The 27,685-nt window shown below is 39.8% G+C and overlaps 3 protein-coding genes across 9 annotated transcripts in view; 1 reads left to right on the top strand and 2 right to left on the bottom strand.

The window, feature by feature from the left end:
- Window positions 1-286: 286 nt before the first annotated feature.
- Window positions 287-5,274, top strand: ybx1 (Y box binding protein 1). Of its 4 annotated transcripts, none has more exons than XM_044131596.1 (8): window positions 287-613; window positions 2,829-2,892; window positions 3,159-3,192; window positions 3,291-3,380; window positions 3,502-3,840; window positions 4,133-4,230; window positions 4,504-4,790; window positions 4,912-5,274. In XM_044131596.1, exons 1-7 carry the CDS (start codon window positions 505-507, stop codon window positions 4,742-4,744), a joined length of 975 nt encoding a protein of 324 aa, XP_043987531.1. In that variant the 5' UTR covers window positions 287-504; the 3' UTR covers window positions 4,745-4,790; window positions 4,912-5,274. The 4 variants fall into 4 exon arrangements, with proteins under 4 accessions (XP_043987531.1, XP_043987562.1, XP_043987553.1 ...); XM_044131627.1 differs by having other exon boundaries at window positions 290-613; window positions 3,502-3,777; window positions 4,133-4,218; XM_044131618.1 differs by having other exon boundaries at window positions 290-613; window positions 3,502-3,777.
- Window positions 5,124-17,616, bottom strand: arhgef16 (Rho guanine nucleotide exchange factor (GEF) 16). 3 transcript variants are annotated; one of them, XM_044131570.1, is made up of 15 exons: window positions 17,470-17,616; window positions 16,176-16,851; window positions 15,471-15,516; window positions 14,710-14,873; window positions 14,406-14,462; window positions 12,826-12,986; window positions 10,273-10,425; window positions 10,044-10,173; window positions 9,345-9,419; window positions 9,149-9,241; window positions 8,913-9,064; window positions 7,373-7,555; window positions 7,000-7,070; window positions 5,869-5,970; window positions 5,124-5,781 (listed from the first exon to the last, which is right to left on the bottom strand). In XM_044131570.1, the coding sequence occupies exons 2-15, from the start codon at window positions 16,794-16,796 to the stop codon at window positions 5,642-5,644; spliced, it is 2,148 nt and encodes a 715-aa protein (XP_043987505.1). In that variant the 5' UTR covers window positions 16,797-16,851; window positions 17,470-17,616; the 3' UTR covers window positions 5,124-5,641. The 3 variants fall into 3 exon arrangements, with proteins under 3 accessions (XP_043987505.1, XP_043987497.1, XP_043987515.1); XM_044131562.1 differs by having other exon boundaries at window positions 17,347-17,565; XM_044131580.1 differs by lacking the exon at window positions 17,470-17,616 and adding an exon at window positions 17,209-17,279.
- A 1,057-nt stretch (window positions 17,617-18,673) lies between these two features.
- espn (espin) overlaps window positions 18,674-27,685 on the bottom strand; it is a 54,269-nt gene continuing 45,257 nt past the window's right edge. Inside the window, exons 12-14 of one of the 2 annotated variants that reach the window (XM_044131541.1) lie at window positions 24,252-24,331; window positions 22,820-22,840; window positions 18,674-21,539 (exon numbers count right to left, since the gene is read on the bottom strand). In XM_044131541.1, the coding sequence (XP_043987476.1) occupies window positions 21,392-21,539; window positions 22,820-22,840; window positions 24,252-24,331 (249 nt within the window). In that variant the 3' untranslated portion in view covers window positions 18,674-21,391. The remainder of the gene's footprint in view (window positions 21,540-22,819; window positions 22,841-24,251; window positions 24,332-27,685) is intronic. The other variant, XM_044131548.1, reaches the window with a different exon arrangement.

Below are 27,685 nucleotides of genomic sequence, written 5' to 3'. Positions count from 1 at the left end.
TTTTCTCTCTTACTTGTGCATGCAATGTCTGGTTTGGTACTGTTTCCAAATGTGGTTAGTAGCTTCACTTAATCCCAAGGGTTTAAGAGTTTGGGCAGTTATTGTACCACGTATAAACTACCCTCCAAAACTACCTGACAGACACTTCCTTTTTGCCATCCTTACCTGATTTGTATACGTTGGGATTGTTGAAAATTTTCAGGTACAATCTCATTTTAGGAAACTCTTTCATGACACTTGTACTAGCCAATTAAAAACACCTTATGTTAGTCGTCACACATTCCAGCCAATCAGAGGAAGAGTTGGGCGGGACTTCCACGGTGAACATTCCCCGGCACATCTACACGTTCTGCCCAGTTCGATCGGCAACGGGAGCGGAAAGAGGAAAGCTGAGAGCCCGAAGGCAGTAAGCCCCCACCACCGCCGGCCCAGGTTACCATCTAGCACCGGGAAAAATAGCAGAGAGCCGCCGCCGGCTGAAGCCATTACCAACGAGTAGTAAGCATGAGCAGCGAGGCCGAGACACAACAACAACCTCCGCAGCCTGCTGCGGATGCGGAGAGCCCATCCAGTCCGGCAGCCGCAGCTTCAGCGGGGGATAAGAAGGTCATCGGTAAGGCTGCCATAGCTAGTTGAGCTAACTACGCTGCTAACGTGGATTCTGTTACAGTAGGGCGATCCCCACTGTCACCACTACAGACTGCCGTTAAATGTAACGTTAATGGGACATAAACGTTAAGTTCCTCGGTTCTGAACAAAATGGACAGAAATTTAACGAACATAACCTCTGTTTTCTACTTTTTCTGTTTTATTTAGAATGTTGGCATTATATTAGCCTTTGTATTTTCTCTTCAGCGATGTCAAATATTTTTCGTGTGTAGTACCTAAGCGTTAGTGTCGGGAGATTTAGAATTACTTTGCTGTAGCTTTATTTTTTATGAATATCTTTTCTGAGTTCTGAAATTAGCCGTTTGACATATCTGTTGCAACATTTTTCTGAGGACTGTCAGTTGTCCGAGAGCTCATTCCTTTAGTGTGAGGATCTCAGCCGTACATTCGTCGGCCTCCCTGCGTCAGATATCCGCTCGATAGACTCATCCATCCAGTCGGCCGTCACATGGACAGTCGTTAGGAAACGTTTGCAGCCGTTATCAAACCCAACGTGCTTATATAGAAACGGAAACACGGTTTGCAGACGTTAGGTTCTGTGCGTTAACCGTCCGGAGGTTGAAGTTTAACGGTTGCAGATAATTACGAGTAAATTTGCCAACCTGTGTTTTTTATTTTATATCAACTACATAGGCTAGTAATGTTAGCTGCTTAACCATCCCTTTGTTCACTCGAAAACAGCCTGCTGGTTTCACTTTGAATTATTTTATCCAAAATATTCATGACACAAAAATTAGTCTCTTCCAACTGGTCAGAATGCTAGCTTAACAGCAGTTTACTAACGCATACGAATATATATGTCAACGGTCATGTCATTTTAGGTCGATTTTCTGGGTTATCAGTCTGGCCTACATACTTCATCACCCGAGCTAATAATGCTATCCCTAGCCTAGCCGGCTAATAGCAGCTACCTTCAAGGCTTTAAAGGCCACCCCCAAAAAATGTCCGCCGTGGGTTTCCACTTATTTCGCCATTTGGTGGTGTTTTCGTTCAAACTAGCGTAAAATATCGAGTCGCTTTTATTACGTGTTAAATAAAAAGTCGGCCCAAATATAAGTAGCCTTGCTTGTTATGTTAGTTTCTGTTTGCTGGCTCAACTCCAGCCACATGGTTCAAAGCCTCTCTCAGCTACATTGCTATGCTAACACATCCGGGTACGGTTCTACCACGTGTGACCACTCAGATCCTGGGTTGTGTTTAGATCAGGTTAAACAAGAAGGGTACGTTAGCTCGGTGACGGCAGACTAAAAAAAATTAAACAATAATGTGCGCGTGAACGCGACTAGACTGAAGGAAATGTAAAGTATATGCAAAGATTTGGTCATTTTCATATGGACCAGAGCAAAAATAAATAAAAGCGCACACTCTTTTAATATAGGCACCCTAACAATACTTTTAAACCCAAAACAATGTTTAGGGAGATATACGATTTTTATACTTGACTTAATAGAAAAATCTCCGTGGCTATTTTGAATATATTTTTTTAGACACCATTATACACACAAATAAGTGTTCCATATATGGTCCTCCTTAGCCCATACATTGAAAGTAAGCACATTTGAAGGCGAATTATCCAGTCTTATTTTTATAAGTAGCTGGTAGGGGAAGTGGAAGATCTATTTTTGATAGAAAATCATTTTAAGAAATGATTCTTAAAAGCCTATTTTAGTGGTAAAGATCTGGGTTTATAAAATGTTAACTGTGGGGGGTGGGGGGAGAGAAGTGAAAGTAGATATCCTGCTTCTTGAAATGGGGCTGCTCTTGTGTAACACTGGTCAACACTTGGCCATCATGGCTATTAGTATTACTTTGTCACTGAAATGCTTCACTAAACAGCCCATAACTAAGGTGTGTATAACATTACATCTTTAAATGAACACATGTTGGGTTCTCCCTCTACAAACTTTGGCTGATGCCTCACACCAAGAGCAGCTGGTGCCGGGTATTCCCAAGCGTCCAGGTCTATAATAAGAATGGCAGTTGGGAGTTAAATATAACGTTCGCATAATGCGTGGCCTTGGCTAGGTTTGTTCATAAAGTCAGTCACCTGTTATCAAAATGTTTTAATTGGACTCAATAAGTAGCAGATGTATTTTAACTCTGTGCCACAAGAAGCTCAGGCTGTCTTAATAATCTAGATTGTTTTAATTTCCTCGCAGCAACAAAAGTCTTGGGTACCGTCAAATGGTTCAACGTCAGGAATGGATATGGTTTCATCAATAGGTAAGCGAGAGCCGCCCGCACCCACCCACCCGTTCTTCCAAGAGATTTCTAGTATAATGCGTACGAGTGGCTGAAAGATTGTTCTCAATCCTATTAGAGTTTTGCTTTGCTCACAGAGCTGACCAGATTATGTTTTCTGCTTGTGTCCATACTGTCGCCACCTACAGTACTACATTAATCCTTGTTGGCTTAGTTCAAGTCCGTTTACAGAGACATTGCATTGTGTGGCTCAACAGGACACTAACTTCTATGTTGTTTTTGTTTAGGAATGATACAAAGGAGGATGTCTTTGTACACCAGGTATGTTTTAGCTTCTTTATTTCTGCCTTAAAAAATATAGATATATACATATATATTCACAGTTACACAAAGTTCTCATTCAAGCTCTATTTTTTTAGACGGCCATTAAGAAGAACAACCCAAGGAAATATCTCCGCAGTGTGGGAGATGGAGAAACTGTGGAATTTGACGTAGTCGAGGGAGAGAAGGTAACTTTTTTTCTTTGATTTATTTATTTTTCTATAAAATGTAGAGTTGATACCTTTGCTTCTAGACAAAAAAAAAAAAAAAGCATCACATCACTGAGAAAATGTGTCCCAATGAATCCAGGGAGCAGAGGCAGCTAACGTCACTGGCCCAGGAGGTGTCGCAGTCCAGGGAAGCAAGTACGCTGCAGACCGGAACCGCTATCGGCGCTATCCACGAAGGAGGGGCCCTCCCCGCGGCGGAGACTACCCAGAGAACTACCAGAGCGACGAAGGCGAGCCCAGCAGCGGAGGACGCGACAAGAGCAGAGAGGGGGGAGAGAACGCCCCCGAAGGAGACTCGCAGCAACAGCAGCGCAGACCAGGTTACCCTGGCAGACGGCGCTACCCGCCATACTTTGTACGTAGACGCTACGGCCGTCGGCCCCCGTACACCAACGCACCACGCGGAGAGATGACTGAGGTACGCCGCCAGAGGGCTACTCTCCTGAAGCAGGCACCCAGTTGATCAATAACTTAAGTCTGAACTCCTGATTTTTGTTCCACCCTCTCCTCTCTAACAATCACGTGGTTGTGATCAACAAATCTTGGTGTATCGGGGGTCTTGGATGCTCTCAAATAGGCCCCACATTTCCGCAAAATCGATATGACACAAAGTTCCCCATTTTCATTACAAAGTCACCATGCTCTCCTCTGAAAGTTCTGAAGGATTTTTTTGTTTTGTTTTGTTTTGGTTTCTTCTTTGTGCCCCTTAGGGAGGTGAGGGTGACGAAGGCCAGGGAGGTCCAGACCAGGGCAACAAACCAGTGAGGCAGAACTACTACAGAGGCTTCCGACCAAGGTTCAGACCAAGGTTTGCATGTGGGCTTTATTGGCAGAGGATAACGGTGGCAGGATTGAAACGCTTTGCATGTGCTGGTCTTAAGTTTGATTGCACTAACAAAAAAAAAAAAAAATGACATTAAAGAATCTCACATAAGCTGCCAGTAAACGACGCATGTCATCAGAAATTGCTTGCTGGGTGTTGTGCATGTCTGTAGAACTGCATGCTGTCCTTGTAACTGTGTTTTTTTTTTTTTTTTTCTTGTTTTTTTTTCTACTTCTAACTTTGTCTTGCGCATCCTAGGGGTCCCCCCCGTCCCAGACCGGTGCGGGACAGCGAGGAGGACAAGGAGAATCAGGGCGGCGAAGGAGGCCAGAATCAACAGCCCCGCCAGCGGCGCTACCGCCGTAACTACAACTACCGCCGCAGACGCCAACAGACCGGTGGCAAACCCGGCCAGGAAAACAAAGAGGCCAAGACAGGAGGTGACCCATCTGCAGAGAAAACGTCCGCTCCCGAGGCCCAGCAGGGTGGGGCTGAGTAGGAAACAACCTGCACACCGGCACCTACCATCTTGTACCATCGTCCGGGTGAGTTTTTTATTATTTTTTTTCTCTGCTTGAAACATTTGTGAACCATGTTGAATGTTTGTGCAGCCCTTGTTGGACTCAGTTTCTGCCTCCTGTTCTTGTTTTTTTGTTTATTTTACAGTTTTTCGTTTGTCAACAAGAAGAAACATCAACCAAGATCTGAGCAATAAAGATTTGACTCTAAGACCGTCACAAGCTTGCACCATGCATTTGACCAGATTACCACTGATTGCCTGCAGAATCTATGCAGACTTGTGTTTTCTTTTCCCATTATTTTTATGTGACAGCTACAAAACATTTTGGGGAAACAACAAATGTTTTTCTAAATCTGTCCTAAGTTTTTACACCAAATGGTTTTTAAAGATGAAAAAAAAAAAAAAATGAAATTTGATATCTGGTCAGTTTGACATTTTTAAATAACTTTTTATGTATTCAGACATTTTAACAAAATGCAAGCTCAAATAAATCTTCAGAAACCAGGAAAGCTGTTTGGAGTCTCTTTATTTTTCACAAGTATACAGGCTATGAACATTCTCAGATATTTTCCTTTTTTTACAGCATGAAGTAAATGTTTAAATTTGAGTGTCACGTTTTGTAAGATCTGACCTCGTCTTCATTCCTTTATACTCGACCACATTTGGCACCATTTGAAGGAATGTCAGAAAAATGGAGGAACAAACCTCAACATCTTATGTGAGGTCGGTGTTTGCACATTACGCTACGTAAGGAACAGAATCTCAGTCTGTGATAATGGACTTCCAGGGCTCAGTGTAACTCATCACCAGTGCAGTGTGTGTGTGTGTGTGTTAGACTTCAACAGCGTCTTTTTCCAGTGGCATGCTGCAGCCGCTTCAGACATTGGTCTCCTTGCGCAAACGCTTCATTCGTTGCACGTTGCTCTCCATGGCGGTGGGATCTGTGATCTCCGTGGCGCAGTTGGCAGGAAACCAGCCTCTCTCTCCGTCCCGCATCCTCTCCCCATAGCACCACTCTAGGCAAATCGAAACGTCTGCGTTCATTTCAAAGAATCACAAGCGGAAGGCGACGTAAAGACCGAGCCCAGCTGCGACGGCCTCACCTTCTTCCTTTCGGAGAACGATGACGACCTCTGCCTGTCGCAGGCCGAGTTCGTCTGGTTCTTTAGGCATGTGCGTTTTGGTGACTTCATACTGCGGCAAACCTGAAACATTCCCGTTGAACAGGAATGTCAGCCGTTGTGAGATAAATGGCTCACATTCATTGATGGTAAATCAATTTAGCAGGTGCATTTCTATTGTAATTTAACTGAAAAAGTGAAGCTTGGGTATTTTATAGATTCTTTCAGCAAACAGTGATATACTTTCAGGATTTATATAGTTTAATTTAGATGATAAGTAAATAAGAAGAAGGATTTTAAATGCAGTAATGCCACACTAATGAAACATATATATATATATATATATATATATATATATATATATATATATATATATATGCACTCAGTACATTGTCACAGCTTGTTATGAATGAATTACTGCATTAGTAGAGCACATCAGAGGGAATCAGCTCCTTTTAATAGAAGCTTTCAGTAGGTTGAGGTTTGTTTCTTTCTGACACCATTTGGGTTTAAATTAGTCCAGTATTTTTATTTTTGGATGTCCACAGTGATGCCATGGTCAATAAATTGTATTGAGTGAGAGCAGCTGGGAAATCCTTGGAAACTAAAAAAAGCAACTCTACAAAAGCTTTTTATTAGTTTTTTTTTTCAACCATAGCCAAACATTTATACATTATTTTTTTTCCTTCATAATAGTCCAGTGTAATATCTAAGTTTTTTTTTTGTTTTTTGTTTTTTTTAAGTAGGGAAGAATGTTTCTAGTGTCACAGTGACAGCCATAAAACATTAACAGCGTTGAAATGGCATAATAAAAGCATCCCGTTAAAATTAATACATATTAATAAAAGGACCAACACCAAAACCACTGTGAGCAAACATAATGCTGGAGCAGAGAGCTTGGGAGAAGTGGAAGTGAATAAATCATTTTGCTATGAATGCTACTTTTTTTTTTTTCCTTTCCATGAGGCAAAGCATATTACCCATCTGTTTAGGATTTAAGGGGTTCATAATCTGCATAACAACAGACTAATCTGCTGAAACTTGACACGGATTCCTTGGGAAATATATTTTTATATTAAAATTCCCATCTGTAATCAAAGCATATAGTCTTACCATCTGTGCAAGTGGAGACCCCTTCTTGCTTCTGCTCTTTAAGAGCGGTGATCCATCGTGCCCGGTCCAGCCTTGGCAAAAGAGAGCGCAGGAATAACAATGGAGTCTGTTTCTCGTAAAAGGACCACAGATGTTGCACTATCTCCAACTGCAGCTACTATTTTGTCAACAGAGGGAGCCAAAGACAAAATATGTGGCTTCTAAGAAATACAAGTGGACATATAAGGAATTGTTCATCTGGTATTATCAGAATTAGTCACTCTAGATCTGAGGATAATCATTTTAGTATAAAAAGATGGCCTTAATTTCAGAAGGCCCTCCACCAAAGTTTGGTTCTCAGCAGGAGTTGAAGAAATCAGAAGGGCTGCAGTACCTGGAGTCAGCCACCAGGGAGATCTGCTCTAATTTCCCCTCGCTGTTCTTGCTCATCCGCAGTTTAAAGGAAAGGTAGTTGGAGTTGCTTTTGCTGGGCGACGTCCGTACATCGGCGTCTTCCCCAAACTCGACCTGGACGTTACCCAGAGTGGCGTAGTCCAACACCACGAAGCTCTCCTCACTGCAAAACAGCATCGTTAGCCAGGAAGCAGCGTGGCACAAGCAACGTTTTCTTGACTCTCCGAAAAGGCCTTGACTTGTACATTTTTTCCTCCTGAACACGGAGGTCACAGAGCTGACTTAAAGACATTTTAATGACTGCAGTGTTGTGGGCAATATCTTTGTCTGAGCTCACATTGTTTTCTCCCTCCCTAATTCAAAACAGACAGCTGAAGTCAGTCAAGCTGACAAACTGAATGCAGGAATAAAGAATCTGAGGTATGCACGCACTCCTTTCCCTGTCCCTTTACTCTCCTCTTTCCCGATGTTCCCTGGAAGCAGCTGGAACTGATCAACTCGCCGCAGGGGACCAAGACAACCAAAACATTCACGAAAGACTATCAGCTGTAAAATGTAACCTCCATATGTTCCACTTTTTTGTAGTTTGGTGTGACAACAGTCTATTTTTGATTAAAAAAAGTTTATTTTTCATAAATCCACACTTTGTGGGACACAGAGCTTACAAGAGCTTATTCTGCTTTTTACAGATCTTGTCCTGCTTCAAACTCAACTTCAATGTGCTTTCCCTTGATTTTGCCAGCATAATTAAGCTAAATTATAAGCAGTTTCTGACATTGTACTGCACAGTTTTATGCATCCCTTGCAGGTGTTTGATGCACCAACTCTGGACTTTTACAGAGACACTTTTGCCCATTTGTCTTTTCCAAAAACCTCGAGCTCAATCAGAAAGGATGGACAGCATTTGTCTTCTCACAAATTTACAGTTGGATTTGACTGGACTTTAAGTAGGCCATTCTAACATGCTTGTTTTGATCTAGAATACTCAAGTGAAGCTGTGGCTCCATGTCCATTTAGCTCAGTCTGTTTTGCACTCTGCCTGTTGGCCAATTTTGGTCTCACCAAAGCATCTTTTCCCTCATCTTGTATTTAGTTTGTAACAAAGGGGCAGAGTTGTGCAGCACATCGCTAATGGTAACCTATCCTATCAACAATAGACGTGTTTATGCCGAGACCAGATTACACTCAGCTCAACTTTATAAACTACTTAGATGAATTGCTTCCACAGGATTTCAATTAGGGGCATCAAATTCATGTCACACTTCTGTAATTTGATTTTTTTATGCAAAAGAAATTTCAAACTCACTTCACATATTCTGCTACTTTTTGTCGGAACGGCACTCATAATCCAGACGGAATAGATGAAGGTTTAGGATTTTAATGTAAACTTTGTGATTTGTGTTTCCTCGGCCGCTGGAAAAGCCTTTTACAACACAGTGAGACAATTTCCAAATGTATCCTAATAATATTGCGAGTGCTGGTTCGAAGAGGCTTTGTGTTTGTAAAAGACCGCCACTCACGACTTCTTTTTGGTGACGATCAGCACGTCGTTGAAGAGGAACAGGTAGTAGCTCCTGTTGGTGAACGCCCTCCATAAGCTGAGCTCTTCGCTGGAGACGGCCAGCTCGCCGCGCTTCTTCAACCACCGCGACGCCGACACCAGAGGAAACGGCTGCGAGGACAAGACGAGGATGGACACATTTATCCGAATCGAGCTCGTTTTGGCTCACAAAACAGTGATGGCTGAACGTCCGACCTTTATTTTTCCAAAGTCCATCTGCTTTTGGATGGTGTACATCTGCTCCGTCCTCTCCATCCGCCTCGCTCCGTCGTTGCATTCAGTGACCAACTGTTCACATGACAATTGTAGTACAAACAGTGATCAGGATCCTGTCAAAACGGATAAACCTGCGTGGACACGGTGGTTCTTGGAATCGGTTTAGCATGCGGACCTTGCTCATGGCCTTCAGCGCCCAAACGGCAGCAAAGTACTCCGCAGTCTGGTCCGGAGTTTTCTGACAGATTGTCTGAGAATGAACAAGCACACAAACAGAAGAAAATAAATAAAATGCTTCATAGTCATATAATTACATATTATTACATGTTACAGTGGAATACAAAAATTAAATGTCCTTTCTCAAAATTTGGGTTATTAGAAAGAAATTACAGAAAACCCCCCCCCCTCCCAAAAAAAAAAAAAAGATATCCAAGGTAACATAAATAAATACAAAAAACAGCTTTCAAATGATAATTACATTTATTATAGGGGGAAATATGATCCAAAACAACCTGACCTTGGTTAAATAAGTAATAATAAAAATATCTTGGCATTTTTCATCCTGAGGTGAGTGAATTTTCATCAGCGCAGAAAGAGTGTATGCACAAACACGCAACAAGTTTTGCTCATTGAAGGACTCAAGAATTGTCAACAGAAATGCACCGCCAATGTGCCCAAAATCTTTTGATTGCACTGTATGTATAGTTGATCATTTCTTCACACACACACAAAATTTTTTTTAGGATTTTTATCCCTTTTGTTTTTTTTTGTAATTCTTTGTTTTGTTCTACTGCTATTGAAAAAAAAATAGAGCACAGTAATTCTTGTTTTAGAGTATTGTACCGTACGACAAAAAAGTAAAGACCGAACTGACGTCAAGCAGAAGTGGAAGTCTGGTCACGCGCTGCATGGGCAGGATCAGAAACGAGAACATGGGAAGGCCTCCACATTCACTATTCCTCTCAATTTCTTTCAGGGTGTCTTTGAACGCAGAGTTATTATTCCTGTGAAACACAAAAGTAAAAACGAAAATGAAGTTCAGCCCAAATTCGTGTGCCGCTGCATGACGTCATTGGCTTATTCGAGATTTTTCCGCCACTCACAGCAGCTTCTGGAGCGTCCTCTGCTGAAAGGTCTCGTTGGAGCAGTAGACGATGTAAGGAGCGAAGTGGTGTGCTGCGTGGTTCTGAACAATGTCGCTGATGTCCCGGATTACCAGCTGCTCATTGTGACGCTGTTCGAGATCCTTAAAGAAGCTAAAGATCGTAAAAGAGGCAGGTCAATGTTGAGGCAAAAATGAAGTTCGGTTCTTCTACTGACAAATCAGCAGAGCAGAAGACACAGCAGGTTTATTCCTAATGGTTTGGTCACTTCTAGATCTAAATTTCAGGGCCTACGTGAGATAGTAGGTGACCTGTGGTTTGGGTGTTGAGCAAATGATGTCTTGCAAAAGTCAAGTTTAGGAGGATATGGTCATCTTCCATGTAGGGGAGACAGAAAGCATGTGGAGAAGGTGCTCAGATCAGACAAAAATGCACCATCCCGGATCTGAGCTTATGAGAAGATGGATGAAGCCAATCCTGGGACTGAAACTGCTGGAGGACGAGAAAGTCTTGATAGAGCTGAAGCTACCATGGATCAAAAACATAATCATGTTAAATTCAGAATCAATGATAAGCCTGAAAGTGATGTAGATATATTTTAAAATATGCAAACCAGGAACCATGTTCCTTTCTTTGCACAACTATGCACTACTTTTTTTTTTTAAAAATCACATAAATTCCAAATAAAATACACAGACGTTTACAATTATGGTAAGCATAAAATGTAAAAGAGTTCAAGGTGCATTATAAACCTCAACATGTACGGTGTAACTCAAGCTTTAATATTACATACACTTGTTTGAAAGAATAGCTAGCAACTAAATCTCGTGACAAATACTGTTGCTACGGTTGGAATGACATTGGTCACAACAGTTTTTGACAGTTGTTGCGACGCATCAATAAAGACTAAAAGATTTACAGAATCACAAATCTGTTAAAAGGCTTTCTGAGAAAAGAAAGAACTCTCGGTCTTGTCCCTTCAAACAAAAACGTGTAAAATGACACCAAGACAAAAACAGCCCCACCCGAGGACCCAGCTACTCGACAGCTTCCCACACAGAAACTGGAAGTCTCTCCGATTTATCCCCACAGATGCTTCCAAGGTCTTCTGTTCTTTGGTTTCGCTTCACTCTCTAGGGCTTAAACAGGAGAAAATGTATTTCTCTTCTCATTCACAACAATGTTCTGAATTGCTACTCTTATTCAAATTGAAGTACGAAACAACAAACAAAGCATGCCAGTGTAAACATTATCATTTCAAAGCTCAGGAATACCACTGAGAGCGGCAGAACTAGTTTGGCCAGCGTGTCTGAACACGCTAATGGAGCCTACAGGATACTAAAGACAGGCTGAGGGCAAATACTTTTCCTGAAACTTCAAATCAACCGTTTTTATTTTTTTGTGCTTCTTCTTTTTTTTTTTTTTTTCTTTTTTTATCTTGGAACAATATCCTCAGATGAGAACATAAAAATCACTGAATGAATGGGGAATGAGTGGCTGGGTCTATTCTTTCTCACTTTCTTATCAGGCCATCTAAACGCTGATGAACATTTCGAACTGACGGCCACTTCCAACTTATTTTCAAACATTCTGCATCACAACGTAATTGCTCCCTGACAAATTCCTCAGATTTCTTTTCTCGTTGCCAAATTAAAAATATTTCAGTCAATCAATTTATCAGTTTTCTAAGCAGCAGAAGCTATCCAAACCATCGTAGGCCTAGTGTATGTAGTAATAGAATCACCTCTCTCAATTAAATCATACATTAATTATGATAAATTACATGTTTTGGTTCAATTTAATCAGCCACATCTAGACCTGATTGGTGTAGGATCAAGAAATCTAATAAGAAGTAGGTCTTAAGGGTCTAAAAAAAAGACAAAAGTGGAACTTTCTGGAGGGTGTGCTTATTGTTACATCTGGCATAACACTAATACAAACTGCTTTGCTGCTTCAGGTACCAGACGACTACGGGCATAACTGGTAGAAAGTCTGCAGCCTAGCAGAGAATCGTTAAGGAGAGTCTGCCGCCATGAGTTCATGAATTCAAGGTCACGTTCTCTTGGGTTACACTGCTGGAAAATAATGTCAAACATGCCAGGAGAATCCCCTTCTGAACGCCTCAGAAAGGAAGGAAGGTTCTGGATTTACCGAGTCAAACTCTGCTCCGAACATCCCGCCGCACTGCTGTGGCATGACATTAAACCAGCTGGTGCTCAAAAGCATCTCAGTGTGCCTGAATGAAACAGTTCTCCAGTGTAAGAGTCTCATTAACAGTTCATACAAAAGCTTGTTGGCCTGATTAGGTTTCAGTTTGAAACAGGTTTCAAACATAAACCTGTTTCAGGCAGGTTTATATTCTCTAAATATATTCAATCATTCTAAACTGTATTTTGTAACTGTTGTGTTTTTATTTTGTGAGATCTTAAAATCTGTTTAATGATATATTTCAGTGAGAAGAAACTATTTAAAAAAAAGAAAGAAAGAAGAAGAAAACAGTAAATCTTTTACAGCACTTCTGCAGTACAGTAGTCACTATGAAGACCAACCCACCGTTGGCTAGCTGTGTGGATGACGGATATGTTGGAGAAGAGGTGGTGGTGCTCTGTCGTCGTCATCGTTTTCTTCAACGCTGCGCTGCTCTTGAAGTGACGCACCAGGATGCCAAGGCTGTGCAGGTATGAGTGCTCTGAGGTGATAATTTCAAAAATGGCCTGTAAAACAAACCACACACACACATCAAGTGTTGTGCAACCAAAATTATATTGCAATAAATCTTTCATTTCAACTTAATTGTTTCTTTTTTTTTGTTTTCTTTGTGTTTTCTTTCATTTTTCTCAGCTTCCTGTTTCAACGGCTAAAGAAAAGACAACATTATATTCTGCATTTGGATGTTTTACTTCAGGGCGAAACGGTGTTTAGCTGCTAGACTGCTGCTAGACAGCTGCAGGGCGCGCTGGTTCACAGAGACTGTTTGGAGACAAATCACATGCTCATAACACACCTTGGTCAACATTTCTACTTCTAAAGGTCAGGTGGCTCGGAGAGGACCAAAGGGCATAAAGACGACATTTTTATGCTCCGTCTCAAATGACATTCAAACCTCAAAGAAACGCTCCAAAACTTTTGGAAATGGAAATACTTGCATGGTTGCCCTTTTTGAGCACATTTCTTTAACAAAGAAAAAACAAAACAAAAAAAAAAAACAAACAGGAGACCAGCAAACCAAGCTCCTGTTCAGAGGGCTGTAAAAGCACCATTACACAGACAGGGTGTGGCTTTATTCAGCAAGAGCACAGCACACAATATGGACCCTGGTATTAGCATCTCGGGCTAATGGAGAGGACACATTACAAAGAAGAAAAATCCACTCACATAAAGTTTTACGTTGCTGAAATTGACAGTTTCAGCTGATTAATGTTGCGTTTTGAGTTCTCACTCAGACATTTCCTGAACGCCAGCTACCCGCTTCTGTTTCTTTGGGCTTCTTGGGTACCATGAGAATGAGTTTGAACTTGCTGTCAGCAGACACTATCTACAGATGTAGGATAACAGATCTAAACCGGTTACTTTTGGCTTTAGCATTAATCTGAAACTCGGGGAATATCGCTCGAGATTTCGCACAAGTACAGGTTTTACAAATCTGCGCGCTTTAAAAAGAAAACAAACAATTGGTACCGATGTGAGTTTTGTTTTTGAGTCGATCTACAGCTTAGGTCGGCCGGTTCAAACAGCCAGTTGTTTCTCACAGTTTAAAAATTAAAATTTTTAAACTCAAAGATGAAACCTTTAAACAATTTTCACACAAGTACTATCTGTATTATTTTGTGACTGGAAATAATTCCAAACAGCTTGCAGCCAGCTGAACACCAGTGCTCAGCGACAGATGGATAAAGATGCTTTCCTCTCTATTGGCTCCACATTTCTGGGAAAAAAAAAAACCTGTTCATTTTTGACACATTCTTTAAACACCTCATGTGATCTATGAGGGAATGAGGGAAGATTTTTTGCGTTTTTAAAAAAAACAATGCGTTATAAAATGATTTGATGCTGGTAACTGACCCATGCATGTCTGTAAAAATCTGAAATAAATATAACACGGCAGTACGGGAAATACTTAGACACAATCTCACCTCTTGCCTCTTTCTCTCCTGAGGTGTGATTGTTGACAAAATACCAGATTCCTGCACCTTTAAAAGACATAAACAGAAATCAGACGTGAATCCCCAGCCCGCTTGTCTGGATTTTTCAGATAAAAGTGTTTTTAATACGAGTCAAGATATACATTTTTAACAGTCTGACATCCAGAAAGCAAACCTGTCTTGCATTTCTGCAAAAATATGAAACACCGATAAGCAGAAGAATGCGCAATTAAGCTAAGCTCTTATCAGAGTTCTTAGTCTCGACTTGATTTACTCTGCAAATCTGAAGGTTCACCTGCGGCAACTGGCTCCAGGTGAGGTGAGCTTGTTTATAGCTCTTCATCACGATGCCTTGGTCCTCCGCTGGAGGCTCCACCACAACAAAGTCCTCCAGCAGCTCGTCCTGCTGGGTGGAGTCCAGGCCGCGCTCTCTGATCTCCTGGTACAGGCATGGCGTCGCTGCGGAGGGAACGGCCAGCAACAGAAAAACCATAAAGTCTCAAGAAGAGCCTCGCTTTCAAGGACTTCAAAGACAGAGACACGAGAGTCAAAAAACGAGTTGTAGGATCGCTAATTACGACAACGGAGCTTAATGTTTCTACTTACGCCACGTCCAGCTTAATAAAATTCAGTTCTGAAGGCTCTTTAGAGATACGTCTCGGTTAGTTTGGAGCAGCTGACTCAATAAGTATATAAGAAAATGAACAACCTTTTAAAACTCCTAAAATCAGCAAAGAAGAATCTGAAGGGAAAGGTCAAGTATCCACCATGCAGGACTAAACAAGTGTTTATTATGGCAGGAAGGGTTTTCCAGTTCTGTCGCTCTCTGCTGCCTCAAGCTCTTTTCAGAGACGTGACATGGGAGCCACTTGACCCGAAATCAGATTGCCGTGAACGTTTTTCTGTTCAGGGAAGTCTGCAATGAGCAATGAAGTTTCACAGAAAAAAAAAACAAAACAAAGAAAAACGTCGCATTTCAGTTATTTCCCAATCTATTTGTATTCCGGGAACCCGAATTAGAAAAAGCAGACAAGAGTGACTCATGAGGGGACATACCATCTTTGAATGATCCACGCTGGTTCCTCTTTCTGCCCAGGGATCGCTAGAGTGGACACAGCAGCACAGACTTTATTTCAGTCATGAATTAAAGAGAACTATTCTGTCACAGGTTTTAGAGATCCGTGCTAGAATACATATGGTTTCCACATGTTATGTAAACCTTCTATACTTAGATTTTAATTCATTTTAAAGTAGAATTACAAAAGTTCACCATGAGTTTGAGGAACATGTCCTCGTGACAACGGCGGGCATCGTCTAAAAAACGTCTTGCTGTACTTAACCTAGATCTGGAAAATACTTCAATTAGAGACTTTTCCAGATTGTGCACAAACTCTGGATCTCTGGTCCAGCGAGAAGTGAAAAATTCAACATCATCGCAAACGCTATTGACGACTGAAGAGTGACTGAAGAGTAGAGCGAAACTAAATTGACGAATTGGACCGAATCGCAATAAAATTTCACATTAGTTTTTAGTTCCTCTAAGCAAAAGTATTTAAATATCAAGACTGCTGGAAGATCAGTACCTCCAACTCCCATTTGCTAGGGTAAAAGTAAGCTGACAGACAGTGTAAATAAAAAGTTTCACTTGTTGGTTAAGTTGTGGCTAGAGTTTAAGGTTTAACAAGAACTTCTCGGTGGCAAAAATAAGGAAAAAAAAGTATTTTCTTTTTCATTCACAACATTCTGGTTGACTGTCTCTACCTTGCGTCTATTGCTGAGAGAAGGACCAGGACTGCTTCCTCGGTTTTCATCAACGGGTTTCAGAGTGGTTTTAGGCGCTGTCCCGGACGTCATGGCATCAATGTCCAGGCTGGTCACCGCCGCCCGATACGACTTGTTCCTACGGTTCCTCCTGAAGTCAAACCCATTTCCATCGCTGTCATAGTCGTCCCAGGAAACATCTTGCCCTTGGGCTGAGTGACGGCTGGGGTTTTCGCTGTTTGAATTCTCCAGCCCCACTGGGAAGGTCACCACGGTGGTGTGGTAACGATTCTTGGTTCGGCTCGACGCCGCTAAGCTCTTGGGAATCAGCTGGTGGGTACCTAGCTTCATTGCTGTAGGGCTCTCTGTGCTCAGAATCACCTTTAGGGTCTCAGGCTTCTGTGCTGCAGGAGACTTTGTGCTCAGAATGACCTGCTCTGGCACCACCAGGTTGTCCACCTCGTCTTCCTGTGGGGTGGCTGTTTCAGACTGGATTGTTGGGGGGCTTTTCGGTTGGTAGCCTTCATCTTCTGGCTCGTATATATGAAGTTCTGTGGAGAAGAGGGTCTCTATTTTAGGGGACTTGTTGTCCGTGCAGTTGTCTGACTCACTGTGGGACATGGTGTCCTCCTGCGGGTCTCCTCAGTTCTTCAGCACCTACAGCATTAGGGGGAATCTAAATAAGAAAAGCAAAACGAAATGTAAGATTTTAAACCTGGATTGCCACTGGAATAATGTATGGACCAACAGATGTATTACTAATCTTCAACTTAAATTTCTCAGAGACCTTCTGACATCTTCAAATCTGACCAAGTTTTCAGTGGAAATAAGTTACGAAGTCATATGAAGGGACTTGACCAGTGACTCATGTCTCACTCCCATTCACATAAAAAAACCCACACACACACACAAAACGTCTCCTTCCACTGTCTTAAAGTTACAAGAAAATAAACTCACACAGTTTCTAATAAACGTCTCCAGCCTACTCAGCCAGGAACTGATTCATAAACCTATTATTAAGTAGACAACCCACCTCTTAACATGTTGTGACAGCTATGCTTAACCATACAGCTGGAAATTAGATCAGAGCGCAGTTTTCATGCCGCACTAACCCTTAAAGTAAATAAACTAGTAGCCTCATGCGAAATCCCTGTGAACGTGCAGTACTTACTTTACAAATTCAATGTCGCGACACAGACGGATTAGTTTGTGACAGGGGGAAAAAATGTCCGCCTCACATTCCCCTGGTTAATAGATGCGGATTGACACGCAGTTAAAAACAGAGCGACTTTACCTGTGAGAGGTGCACCTCAAACTCCAGCTGTTATTCGGTTGAGTGTATGTCATGCGGCGGTGCTGCTGGCGGAGCAGCAGTCAGATTGAGCGGAAACGCGGCTGTATTCCTCCGCCGCGCTGCTCCTTCGCTCCTCTTCTTCTGCTTACGTCACTCCAGGTGAGCGCCAATCAGTTACCGCTGAGCGACGCTTTTCTTAATAACAAGTCCAACAGGAAGCAACTTCGACAACTTAGATGAAGCTTCTTTGACAACCCGCCAGCAACTTGTCGGCAAAACAATGAGGATTACGCTTTTAAAAAAAAGTGGAATTTGACTTTCATTCCAGTTACTCTAATTTCTCATTTCAAAAATATAATAACGTTAATGTGTCTTAACTTTAACCTCTGAAATGTCAATACTATTTTTTTTGTTTGCTGTTCTCACCTGAGAAGTAAAAAAAGACGGCTCTTTGTTACCCCCTGGTGTTAAATAACATGTACTACACTTCATTCATATTTTTAAAAATTGTTTTAGGATTTCATTCCATCACTGCAGAAACTCAATCTAACAATAATCTTAAACACGTCCACTCTTTGAATACCTCTGCGATATATATTGGATCATTTATTTTTGTATGCAATTCCCTGATATCTTTTTTAACCTGGTGTAAGGTTACTTTGTCACTGCATGTTTCTAATTCACACAAACTTTGCTTTGTGCCTTCTTTGGCAAATGATTCGATGTTCAGTTTTACATTTAGAAGCTACGCCTCATCTAGCAGCTAAACTTTTCATTTAATTTTACATTAATTCTCCATCAAGATTGTAGCTGATTAAACAAAAATTGGTTTCCAGTATGGCACATGTCTGATTATTATTATTTTGCAACTAACTAACTTTGCATGAATGCAAAGTTAATTCATGCAAAGCTTACCTTTGCATGAATTAACTAGAATTTTTGTACAACAAACAGTTAGGATCAGATATGCAAAGTTATTCATACTTTAATCAAAAGACTTGTATGAAAGTGTAGATGTGAGAAACAGCGTTGTAAAATGCATTTGGATGATATTTTTTGTTCTAAGAGGATGAATTATGTTGCAGCGTTTTACTTTTCTTGCCGTTTCTTTGAAAGAACAATAAATTTAACTAAATATATTTGCAGAACAAATTTTAAGAACATTTCAACAAACAGAGGAATAAATCAATGGAAACACACAGGCTACGTTTAAATGATCTGAGGTTTATTCTGCTCATTTTTATCAGTCTGAAGTTATTATGACAAGAAAAGAAGCCAACATTCTACATCCAAGCGAGGCTGGGACATGAAATATAATGAAATCTGGAAAAAATGAAATGACAAAAAAATAAAATAAAATAAAATCTAAGGGTCACTATGTACAGAGTTTATATATTAATATAAGTATAGAAAATTAAATGGCAATGACGTACATTATTTTAAATTTTAATATCATATGGCATCTGATGAGAAGTGAGTCAGAATATTTCCAAATGATCAATCAAACCCGACCAGATGAATTAAAGAGATTATTTGTAATGATGAGATTACAAAAAGAGAAAAGAACGTTATTAAATGTAAATGCAACGATGCGTGCTCTATTTCAAAAATATTTATTTTCTAATGACCTTTAAACCAGTGTCTCCCATTTTTTTTTCAGTTTCTAACCCACAAAATTGAGTATTGCTGTTTGATATGCACAAACATAACTAATGACCCATTTAATGAGTGTAGCTACAAGACAGCCTTAACTATTACACTATTTTAATCCATTAACAACTACAGATTTTACCTTTATTTTTTTATTATAACTTTTAAGGTAAAAAAAAATGGAACAAATAATTATTTTTCAGTTTGACTTACAAGTTCTTTAGACAATCTTAGACCACACACTTGGTGTTTCAAGACCCATATTGGGGTCCTGACCCAGACTTTGGGAACCACTGCTTTAAACAGATTAACACCGTTGTAATGTTTTATGGATTGCAAAAAGTATTTTAAAATTTGGAAAGGAAGAAATGATGAAATAGTTCTCAGGCTGGACAAAAGATCTCTGAATGTCTAAAAGTGAATCATACAGTACTTTTCAGACGTCTCCCTCATCTTATGCATGCGACTGGTTAGTGTTAATTTTGAGAATGCTAAAGCACATCAACTCACCTAGCTAGCAGTGTAGTTCATCATTAGTGAGCCCGGCTGTGGAAGACAGAGCGGCCTCTGTGACGTGTAAGCAGATCTGTTCATCAAAGATTCATCCTGCAGCTCAGTGGGACGGAGGCAAGAAACAAGCGGATGGGTTCGGATCGGACAGCTGCCTGTGAATCGCAGCTCTTTGTCTTATTTTTCAAGGTTTCCATCTTAGATTTCCGGTATCCTTGTTATTAAACATTAAAAAACATGTTTGATTCTTATAATGCAGCGATTCACAAAAAAATTCACAATCATGATTTAACAACGTAGTTTGACATTCCGGTCACATTGAAACATTATAATAATAAATTTGAGCTTTGTTTTATTTTTCTGATGCAAGAGCTACTAGCAGTTAATTTAAAATTATACTACTTATTATTATTCCAGATTCTTTGGAAAATGACCTTATCGAATGAACATTAATAAAATGTTAGCTCTGAGGCGGAATATAAACGAAACAACCGGCGGTAGTTTCTGCCAAAACACTGGCAGAATATTAAAGGGATAATTCAGGTTTAATTGAGGCTCTATTAAGAGGTCATAAGAAACGAATGTCTTGCCAGCAGAAGTCACAGGGATCAATGTCTAGTTATTTGCATTGAGTGGGTATTTCTATGGAATCTGATGAATATTTACATGGGAAAGCAGAGGTAGGAAGTGGTCTGCTATCAAGGATTTTCCTGTCGGAAATGAACTGAGAGTGGAACATGCAAAGCATTTCCTTAAAAAAATTACTTTTTTTTTTGTCCCCAGAGATGCTTTACATTTTCTGTTGAATTTCCAGCAGGAAGATTATTGGTAACACACGTCCTCCAACCTCAGCTTCCTGTGCAAATGGCCTGTAATTGTAAAGCTCTCCAGAGGACCCCAGGGTGCTTCACACTACCTTCAGTCATTCATTTGTGTGTAAATAATCACCAGCTTTGGGGTAAACAACCTTCCAATCCAATCGTAATGATAATTTAAAGTATAATAGTGTACCTTCTCCTAGACCAGCTAATCAGGATTTCTACAAAATGAAGCGACTGAGATGGGTAAGATATCAACTGCTTATAATCTTCTATGAAAACCTCGCCTTTAAACAGCTGAACTGTCCTGCAACAGCACAATCAATGCATCTGTGAGCTTGACACTAAATGTTGTGACTAAGATGAAACATCGATGGGACACTGTTCATTCTTATTAATTGGCTGCCTATTGATTGCAAATTATATATCTGAACTACTTTTCTTTCGATTACAGTCTGAAAAATAGACAATTTCATAGCAACAACAGCCTCATACGTCATCTGATTCATCTACCAAAAAACTTCAATCTCCTACGTGACACATCATCCAATAATTAGCAGTTTTGTAGAAATGTAAGTATACACCAGCTGTGATTTTGACTTAGTGTTCTTTAACTAGTGCCTTAGCAAAGAAAATGAAAAAAAAAGAGGGTCAGTGCATGTCAGAAATGCCTTGCTAAACAATCATTTGTGTCCATGAGACTTTTAGAAAGAGGTGTAGGATCACTCTGCTGTGTTTCGCCCGATCCGAGTCTCAGAGCTTGTGTGTGGACAGGAAGCAGTTACTGCGGGGCCCCGAAGAGTGACACAACAGAGTTTCAGGAGGGGTTGGAGACGAGCTCTCCTCACCTCTGTCTGTTCGGCGTGGGTTTAAAGAATGGAGGAGGGAGACACTTTGGACCGAGTGTGCGAGGGCGCAGAACGCTGCAGGGCAAACGGTCCAGTTCACTTTTTGGCTATGTCCCCTTTCTTCAGAATGATCTGCCGCTGCCAGGGGGCCAGCTTGGTCTCATCGTAGCCCAAGGTCCGTAGCCTCTCCAGCTCCTGCTTCTCCTCGCACTCCTTTGCCTGTTTGGCCTGCTGTTCTGCTTTTCTACAAAGGTCACAAACAGTAATTAGGATGGGATTGTAATTTAGATCAACAAAGCAGCACAATATTTTACCTAATTGCTAGCACATACTGTACATATTTTTTTTCTATGTTTTACACAATTACTGAATAGTACAGCCATGGGAAATAGTATTTGCCAGGACTGTGCTGTTGTAATTTACTACAGTATTGTAATTTAAATTTATTAAATTTGAGTTTGACTGATCCAGTCATGTTTTAACACGAGGCCTCTTGGAAACTAAACTGAGAGTACACATACATTGTGAATGTGCATTTAACTTCAGGTACTCTAAGAGTGAAAATCTTTGTTTATTACCACTCAATAAATGTGTACACATCTCATCTTTGTGACAGGAAATGTTCTTAAAATCCAATTTAAAGAAAGATTTTTTTTTTGTTGTTGCGTGAATACAGCTCTGGTATATTATATAACAGATGAGTAGCGATAATGTTCTGGCCTGAAACGGAGCAGGGACCCAGCCCAAAGCTGCAAATTAGAAAAAGTCTGGGTCCTGGGATGCAAATGACAAAGAAATCAGGGACGAGTCAAGTCTTTTGCAAAGCAGCAGGACACATTTCCTTCTTGTGAACCTTCTTCATGTCAAACAGTACTGACCGAAAGAAATAGCCATAAGCCAAAATGAACTCTTGAAGGCACTGAATTAGGTAGAATGAATGCATGGATAAATGTTAATGTCAATAACTTACAGGCTGATCTCTAAGTTAATGATTCATTGTAAGTTCCTTCTAAAAGGCTGCTTAAAGCCTCTCCTGAGTTTGCAAATGACAGAAACCTACAACTAAGTGTACTTCAGAGCAAGTTGCAAAATTCACATAGGGAGAAGCTTTAAGGCAGAGTTTTCTTCAACTTTAAGATATTCAGCTGTAATAATTTTCTGTTATCCTATCCCTAACATAATGCTGAAGGAATAGTACACTTTACCTAGATTTTCTAAGACCAGTTGTACTCAACCTGTTGTGCTTAAATATATCCAGATTTGATCTGGCATCTTAAACACCAGCTGAATTATTTCTTCTTGTGTTGTGAATTGTACCGTGAAGAAACAGCTGCATTTCTCTCAGTATTTGTAAATGTCTTTCAACATTCATTAATTGTGATTTATTTTTGATACGACATTCATTGTGTCTACCCAAATTTGCAAATAAAAAATGGATTCCATTTGTTTTGCACCTCAATCCATTTAAATAGTTTATTTTGAACGTTAAAATCATTAGTGTGTGAGGTAAAAGGAACATCTTACCTTTTTTGTTCCCTGCCACATCAGGAGGTCAAAAACAAAAGAGAAAAGGCGTAAATATCTTGAAACAGTGAACAGGAATTACACAAGCTACATTAATAATAACACACATACACACACAGCTGCAGGATACAGTCATTCTATTTCAATCCAAAATTAGAATTTGACTGCAGCACTAACTAGTTTTTCCTTTTAGGTCTTACTAAAAACATGAACATCCTGGAGTTAGTCTTCAAATAAGGAGCTTTAAGCAGATTTCCATCTTTCCACCGTCTCTACTTCCTGCCTCCTTATGGGGAAGCTGAAGCAAATTTGACTGAAATTTAGCAATGCAAAGAAAACAAGCGACTACATTACTTCTCTGCTTTAACACGAACACTTAATACAGCCAGAGAATAACAGAAATCATTGCTTTTTAGTTTGTGTGAAAATTTAAAACAGATACTTTATGAAGTCAGGATTGTCAGGAGTGTTTTACTTTAATAGTCAGGGTTCAAGGATATAAATAACATAAATAACATCAAGGACCCTGTAATTTACATGCAGAGAAAGCGAAACGTATATTTATCACACCTTAAAAAGAAGCAAGGTCAGCACAGTCTGAAATCATTTGAAAAAGAAATAATTCACAAATAGAATTGATGTCCACTTTAAAATACTTAAGATATTTTTATTTACATGATAACGTCCCTTTGAAGGAGTTTGTTCATAACATTCTAATAAATGCTTAAGCACTTATGAGGATTTTAGAGAGAGGAAACAAACTTCAGGATTTCTTGTCATGTAAAACTATAATTTGTAGAATCATGCTTTGTTGACAATGTAGCTTTTCCACATGTAACTGCATTTACTCGTTGTCTTTTTGCATGTTGAACATTATTTATCAACTGTGTTTTATTACTAACCGTGCTTTCTCACTTATCTTCTTGTTAATGCTAATGTAAACAGGCTCAGATATGTGATTCATATTTAAAAACATTCTGAGTGTGTCCTTATTGACAGATGAAGAAGGAAATTTAGCGACGCTAATTCCACGAGTGTCGGGAGAAATCTTCACTCTGAACTTCATCTACAGAGCTTCACATCGCTGAATGAATTGGACAAAAGTCATTACAAACTGTGCAATTTATTTCTCTGCTGTGTGATCTTTGTATCCAACCTGTGCTGCAACTTTCTTGGCCAGGTCTCTTGAGATCACAGGGAGAACACACGGCTGAATAATTAAAAGCAAACGAATGGATGGCTGAGCTCGGGAACAAAATGGGATTTTGCTGTTTGATGTCATAGCAACAAAGGTTGCAATCTACTTCAATGAGAAAACGGGTGAAGTGAAGCGGCTACATATTGGTCTTAGAAACATTTCCAGAACTCAAGAGTGTGAAACACTGTAAAAAAAAAAAAAAAAAAAATGCCCAAAAACTGCCTTATTACTCACCTCTCCTCATCCATCTTCTTCTTCATCATGTCCCTCCTCCAGGCTGGCATTGAAGCCAGGCGCTTTGCTTCCTCTTCAGCCTGTGAGGACACAGAGAGGGTCCGAGATGGGGGCAAAAACGGGGACCCAAATCGGTCAGTTGTGGTGTTTAAACTCTGACTATATACCTCATAACCACCCAACTATTTTTAAGGATCACCAGCCATGCTAAACAGACGGCCTGTAAAATCTCTAAATCCATGTGGCATTCAACTGTTCATGAAACAGTCATGTTTTATTTTTAATGTTCTTGGCTATAGATAAAAGTTAGGAAAAAAAGAAAGTAAGACATCTAGAAGAGAAAAAACGGCAAACTCCAGATTTGATGTAGCTGTAAAATTAACAGAATCAAAAGTGATAATAAACAGGCAAATCTATGAGAGCATCAGTGGTGCTGCTGATGTGTGTATTTGCTGGTAAATCCCTGCTCCGTGCTGAAAGACCAGGCCTACGCCTGCAGGGAGAAACTGTGATGAAACATGAATCCATCGTCTATTCATATTTCCAAGTACAATTTCCCAAACAAAGGGCCATTATAAAAGACAAATACTCAACAAAGGACCCCTCTTTAAACAGTTGGATAAATTTTCAGAAGCAAACACACCTCACAATGTCTACTTCCTCTCGTGTTTTTGTTAGGAATACGATAAAGGCTATTGAATGATCACGTCACTGTTTTACTGAATGTTTGCATCGAGAAAAGAACGTAACTGGATCCTTTTTTCTCTTTGCGTCTGTAGCAGAGGGTGGAACAAGAGGGGAGGAGAGGGCAGCAGTGTTAGATTTCTCATCCTCGCCTGAGATACGTTACCCCTTCCTTTCTCAATCCTTTTACTCGAGGATTTCGCTGTAGCTATGGTGACTCCAGGTAACATTACCTGCTTCATGAATTTTTAATAATTCCCTAGGGAATTATTACAAAGAAAAAAAAGAAGCAGTTAGAAATCTTTTGTTTATTTTTTATTTCATTTGTTTATAATTTGATCAAAATAAAATAAATTGGTCAAAGGTGAACTGTGCCAAGACTGGACTAAAATGGCTCACTGGTCATTTAATATTGGGTTGGCCGAGTAAAAGACTGAACACAGCAGTTTATTTGTGCCAGTGGTTTCAGTTCTGATGTTCATATCAGTTCAATTTAAAATAAAATGCATGTAAAGTTATAGTCTGCATGTACTAATAAGAGTGGGTTAACTTTCTAATGTTTAAGCAGTACTACAAGAACTATGGTAATGTTAATATTTGTGTTTTGGTGCACCAATTATCTTGGGTTAACACAGAACGTCAAAACATCTTCATATCTTCCTCCATCTATAAAATGTGTAACAATTTTGTGAACTTTATTTTCAACCCGTGCTGGTCTTTGGCACCAGTACTTGGATTTCTTTTTAAGTCTATGAGGTGTGTAGGGTCTTTTCTTCTCCTCGTGCCTTTTAGTGACTAAATACGATGAAAGGATCACTCTTCAAAAAGTAAAAAGTACATTTTGTTTTTGAATTGGAACCTTAAAAACTCAAACTCTCTCATGGACTCCAAGCAACTACTTGAGGGACAATTTGGAGGTGTGCGAACTTCACCAAGCTGGAGGCCCTCTTTCATGGGAAACCCACTTGTGTATGTATAAAGGACCTCTAGTATGATGAGTTAGAGGTTTTGGTTTGTTGGTTTTAGCTGCATAGAGAGAACCTTTCAGAGGAAATTTATGTGTGCTCAAAAGAGTCAGGGAACTCTCATGATCCAATACATGTATAAGAAAACCTCCCCATGACACTACAGAGAACAGTCTGCCTGCTTATTGTTGAGATACAGGCCCAGCTTGGTGTGAAGGGGGGGGAAATTATTTGTACCACTTTAAAAGATTATTAAGTTGCTCCTTTGCAGAAATATAAAAAGAAGTTGTGGTGTTTTAGATGTTTTTAAACTGTTACGTAGATTACATATACAGTGGCTCCCTAAAAGTGATGGGGCTTAAGGATCACAGCTGCTTGTGAATAACTAAAATCCATGAACGCCCCATGACAACTACTTATTTTTATGTAGTTCACAAAATATACCTCAATATGCAACAGAACACACAATGGAAACTATCCTATCACTAATGCAGACGCGAAGACAGTCTTCACTATTTCCACTCTTGGCGGTTCAGCCATCAAGTACTAGCATGTCAGTGATTCCATGTATTTCAGCTTCCCAAACTGCATTTTCTTTTGAACATTTTAGATACAGGCAACGAAAAAAACAAAACAAAAACAAATCTGTGAACAGGCAGAATTTCTGCAAATAATTTGGAGTTGCGTTCCACAGAAAAGTCAGTGAATTGTGAACAGGGATCCACTTTAATCCTCATTTCTACTGTTTTATAATTGTCCTACAACTTCGATCTATAATCAATATTCTGTAGCCCTTTATCATCCAAACTAACAAGGATTACCAGTAGAGACTCTGTAGGTATTGTAATCCTCAAAATCAAGCAGTCAGTACATAAACTGATGAATATGAATGTAAGTAAATGGCATTTAGCCGACCGCCTGAATGACTTCCTTTTGAGCTGTGAGGTGATGCAGATTCACAGTAACCTCCTTATGGCTCTTGTAAGCCATGGATAGCATGACAGCAGGTGGCACTAAGAGGGTTACATGAAGGTAATCTTGATGCCACAGAATAGACTCTATGAGAATATCGAAGCCACTGGCAGATCACTGGAGGACTTCACACGGAGTGTCTAAAAGGGCTCTGCCACAGGAGTCACAGTGGATCTGTGAGGGAACTGAAGTTTGCCCCTACTAGGCAGTGCTGGGGGAAAACAATTTAGAACTTGTACAAACACAAAAATTTTCTATAAACTTTATTTTTGACAGTAACGTAGAAATCAGGTAAAAACACAATTCAGTTCCAGAAGGTGAAAAAAAAAAAAATAAAAATCTGTGAAACACACCTTAATATTAGAAATAACCAACCAAAACCCATAAATACTAAGGAATTTATATAAACTTCAATTTTGAATGTTCCGAGAGTTAGAGCACTGAATATTAAATTCTTACATGAGCTCACAGAAATCTGTTATCAAATTTTAAAGAACATTTTTCCCTACCACAAACCACAAAGTGCTCTTAAACCTGGACAATAATATCTGCGTATCAAAGTAACAACCAACTCATTGAGCAATTTCTATCAAGAATAAAATTATATGTTTTTTTTAATATATAAATATCAAAACAGATTTGGAACTTAATGTTTGTATTTTCCAATAGAGTTTCTGAAAAAGACAAAACCACAAAAATGTGGAGAATATGAAAAAAAAAAAATAATTTTAACACAGATTTTATTACAGCTACGCTGTCGCTCCAGCTCATCGATTCACACCTGGTTTGTACATTTCTGCAGGTGGATTTTAG

This window comes from Gambusia affinis, linkage group LG01, assembly GCF_019740435.1.
Source record: "Gambusia affinis linkage group LG01, SWU_Gaff_1.0, whole genome shotgun sequence".
Taxonomy (NCBI): domain Eukaryota; kingdom Metazoa; phylum Chordata; class Actinopteri; order Cyprinodontiformes; family Poeciliidae; genus Gambusia; species Gambusia affinis.
Note: the sequence above shows the minus strand (reverse complement) of the source record. Positions and strands in the feature narration are given on the sequence as shown.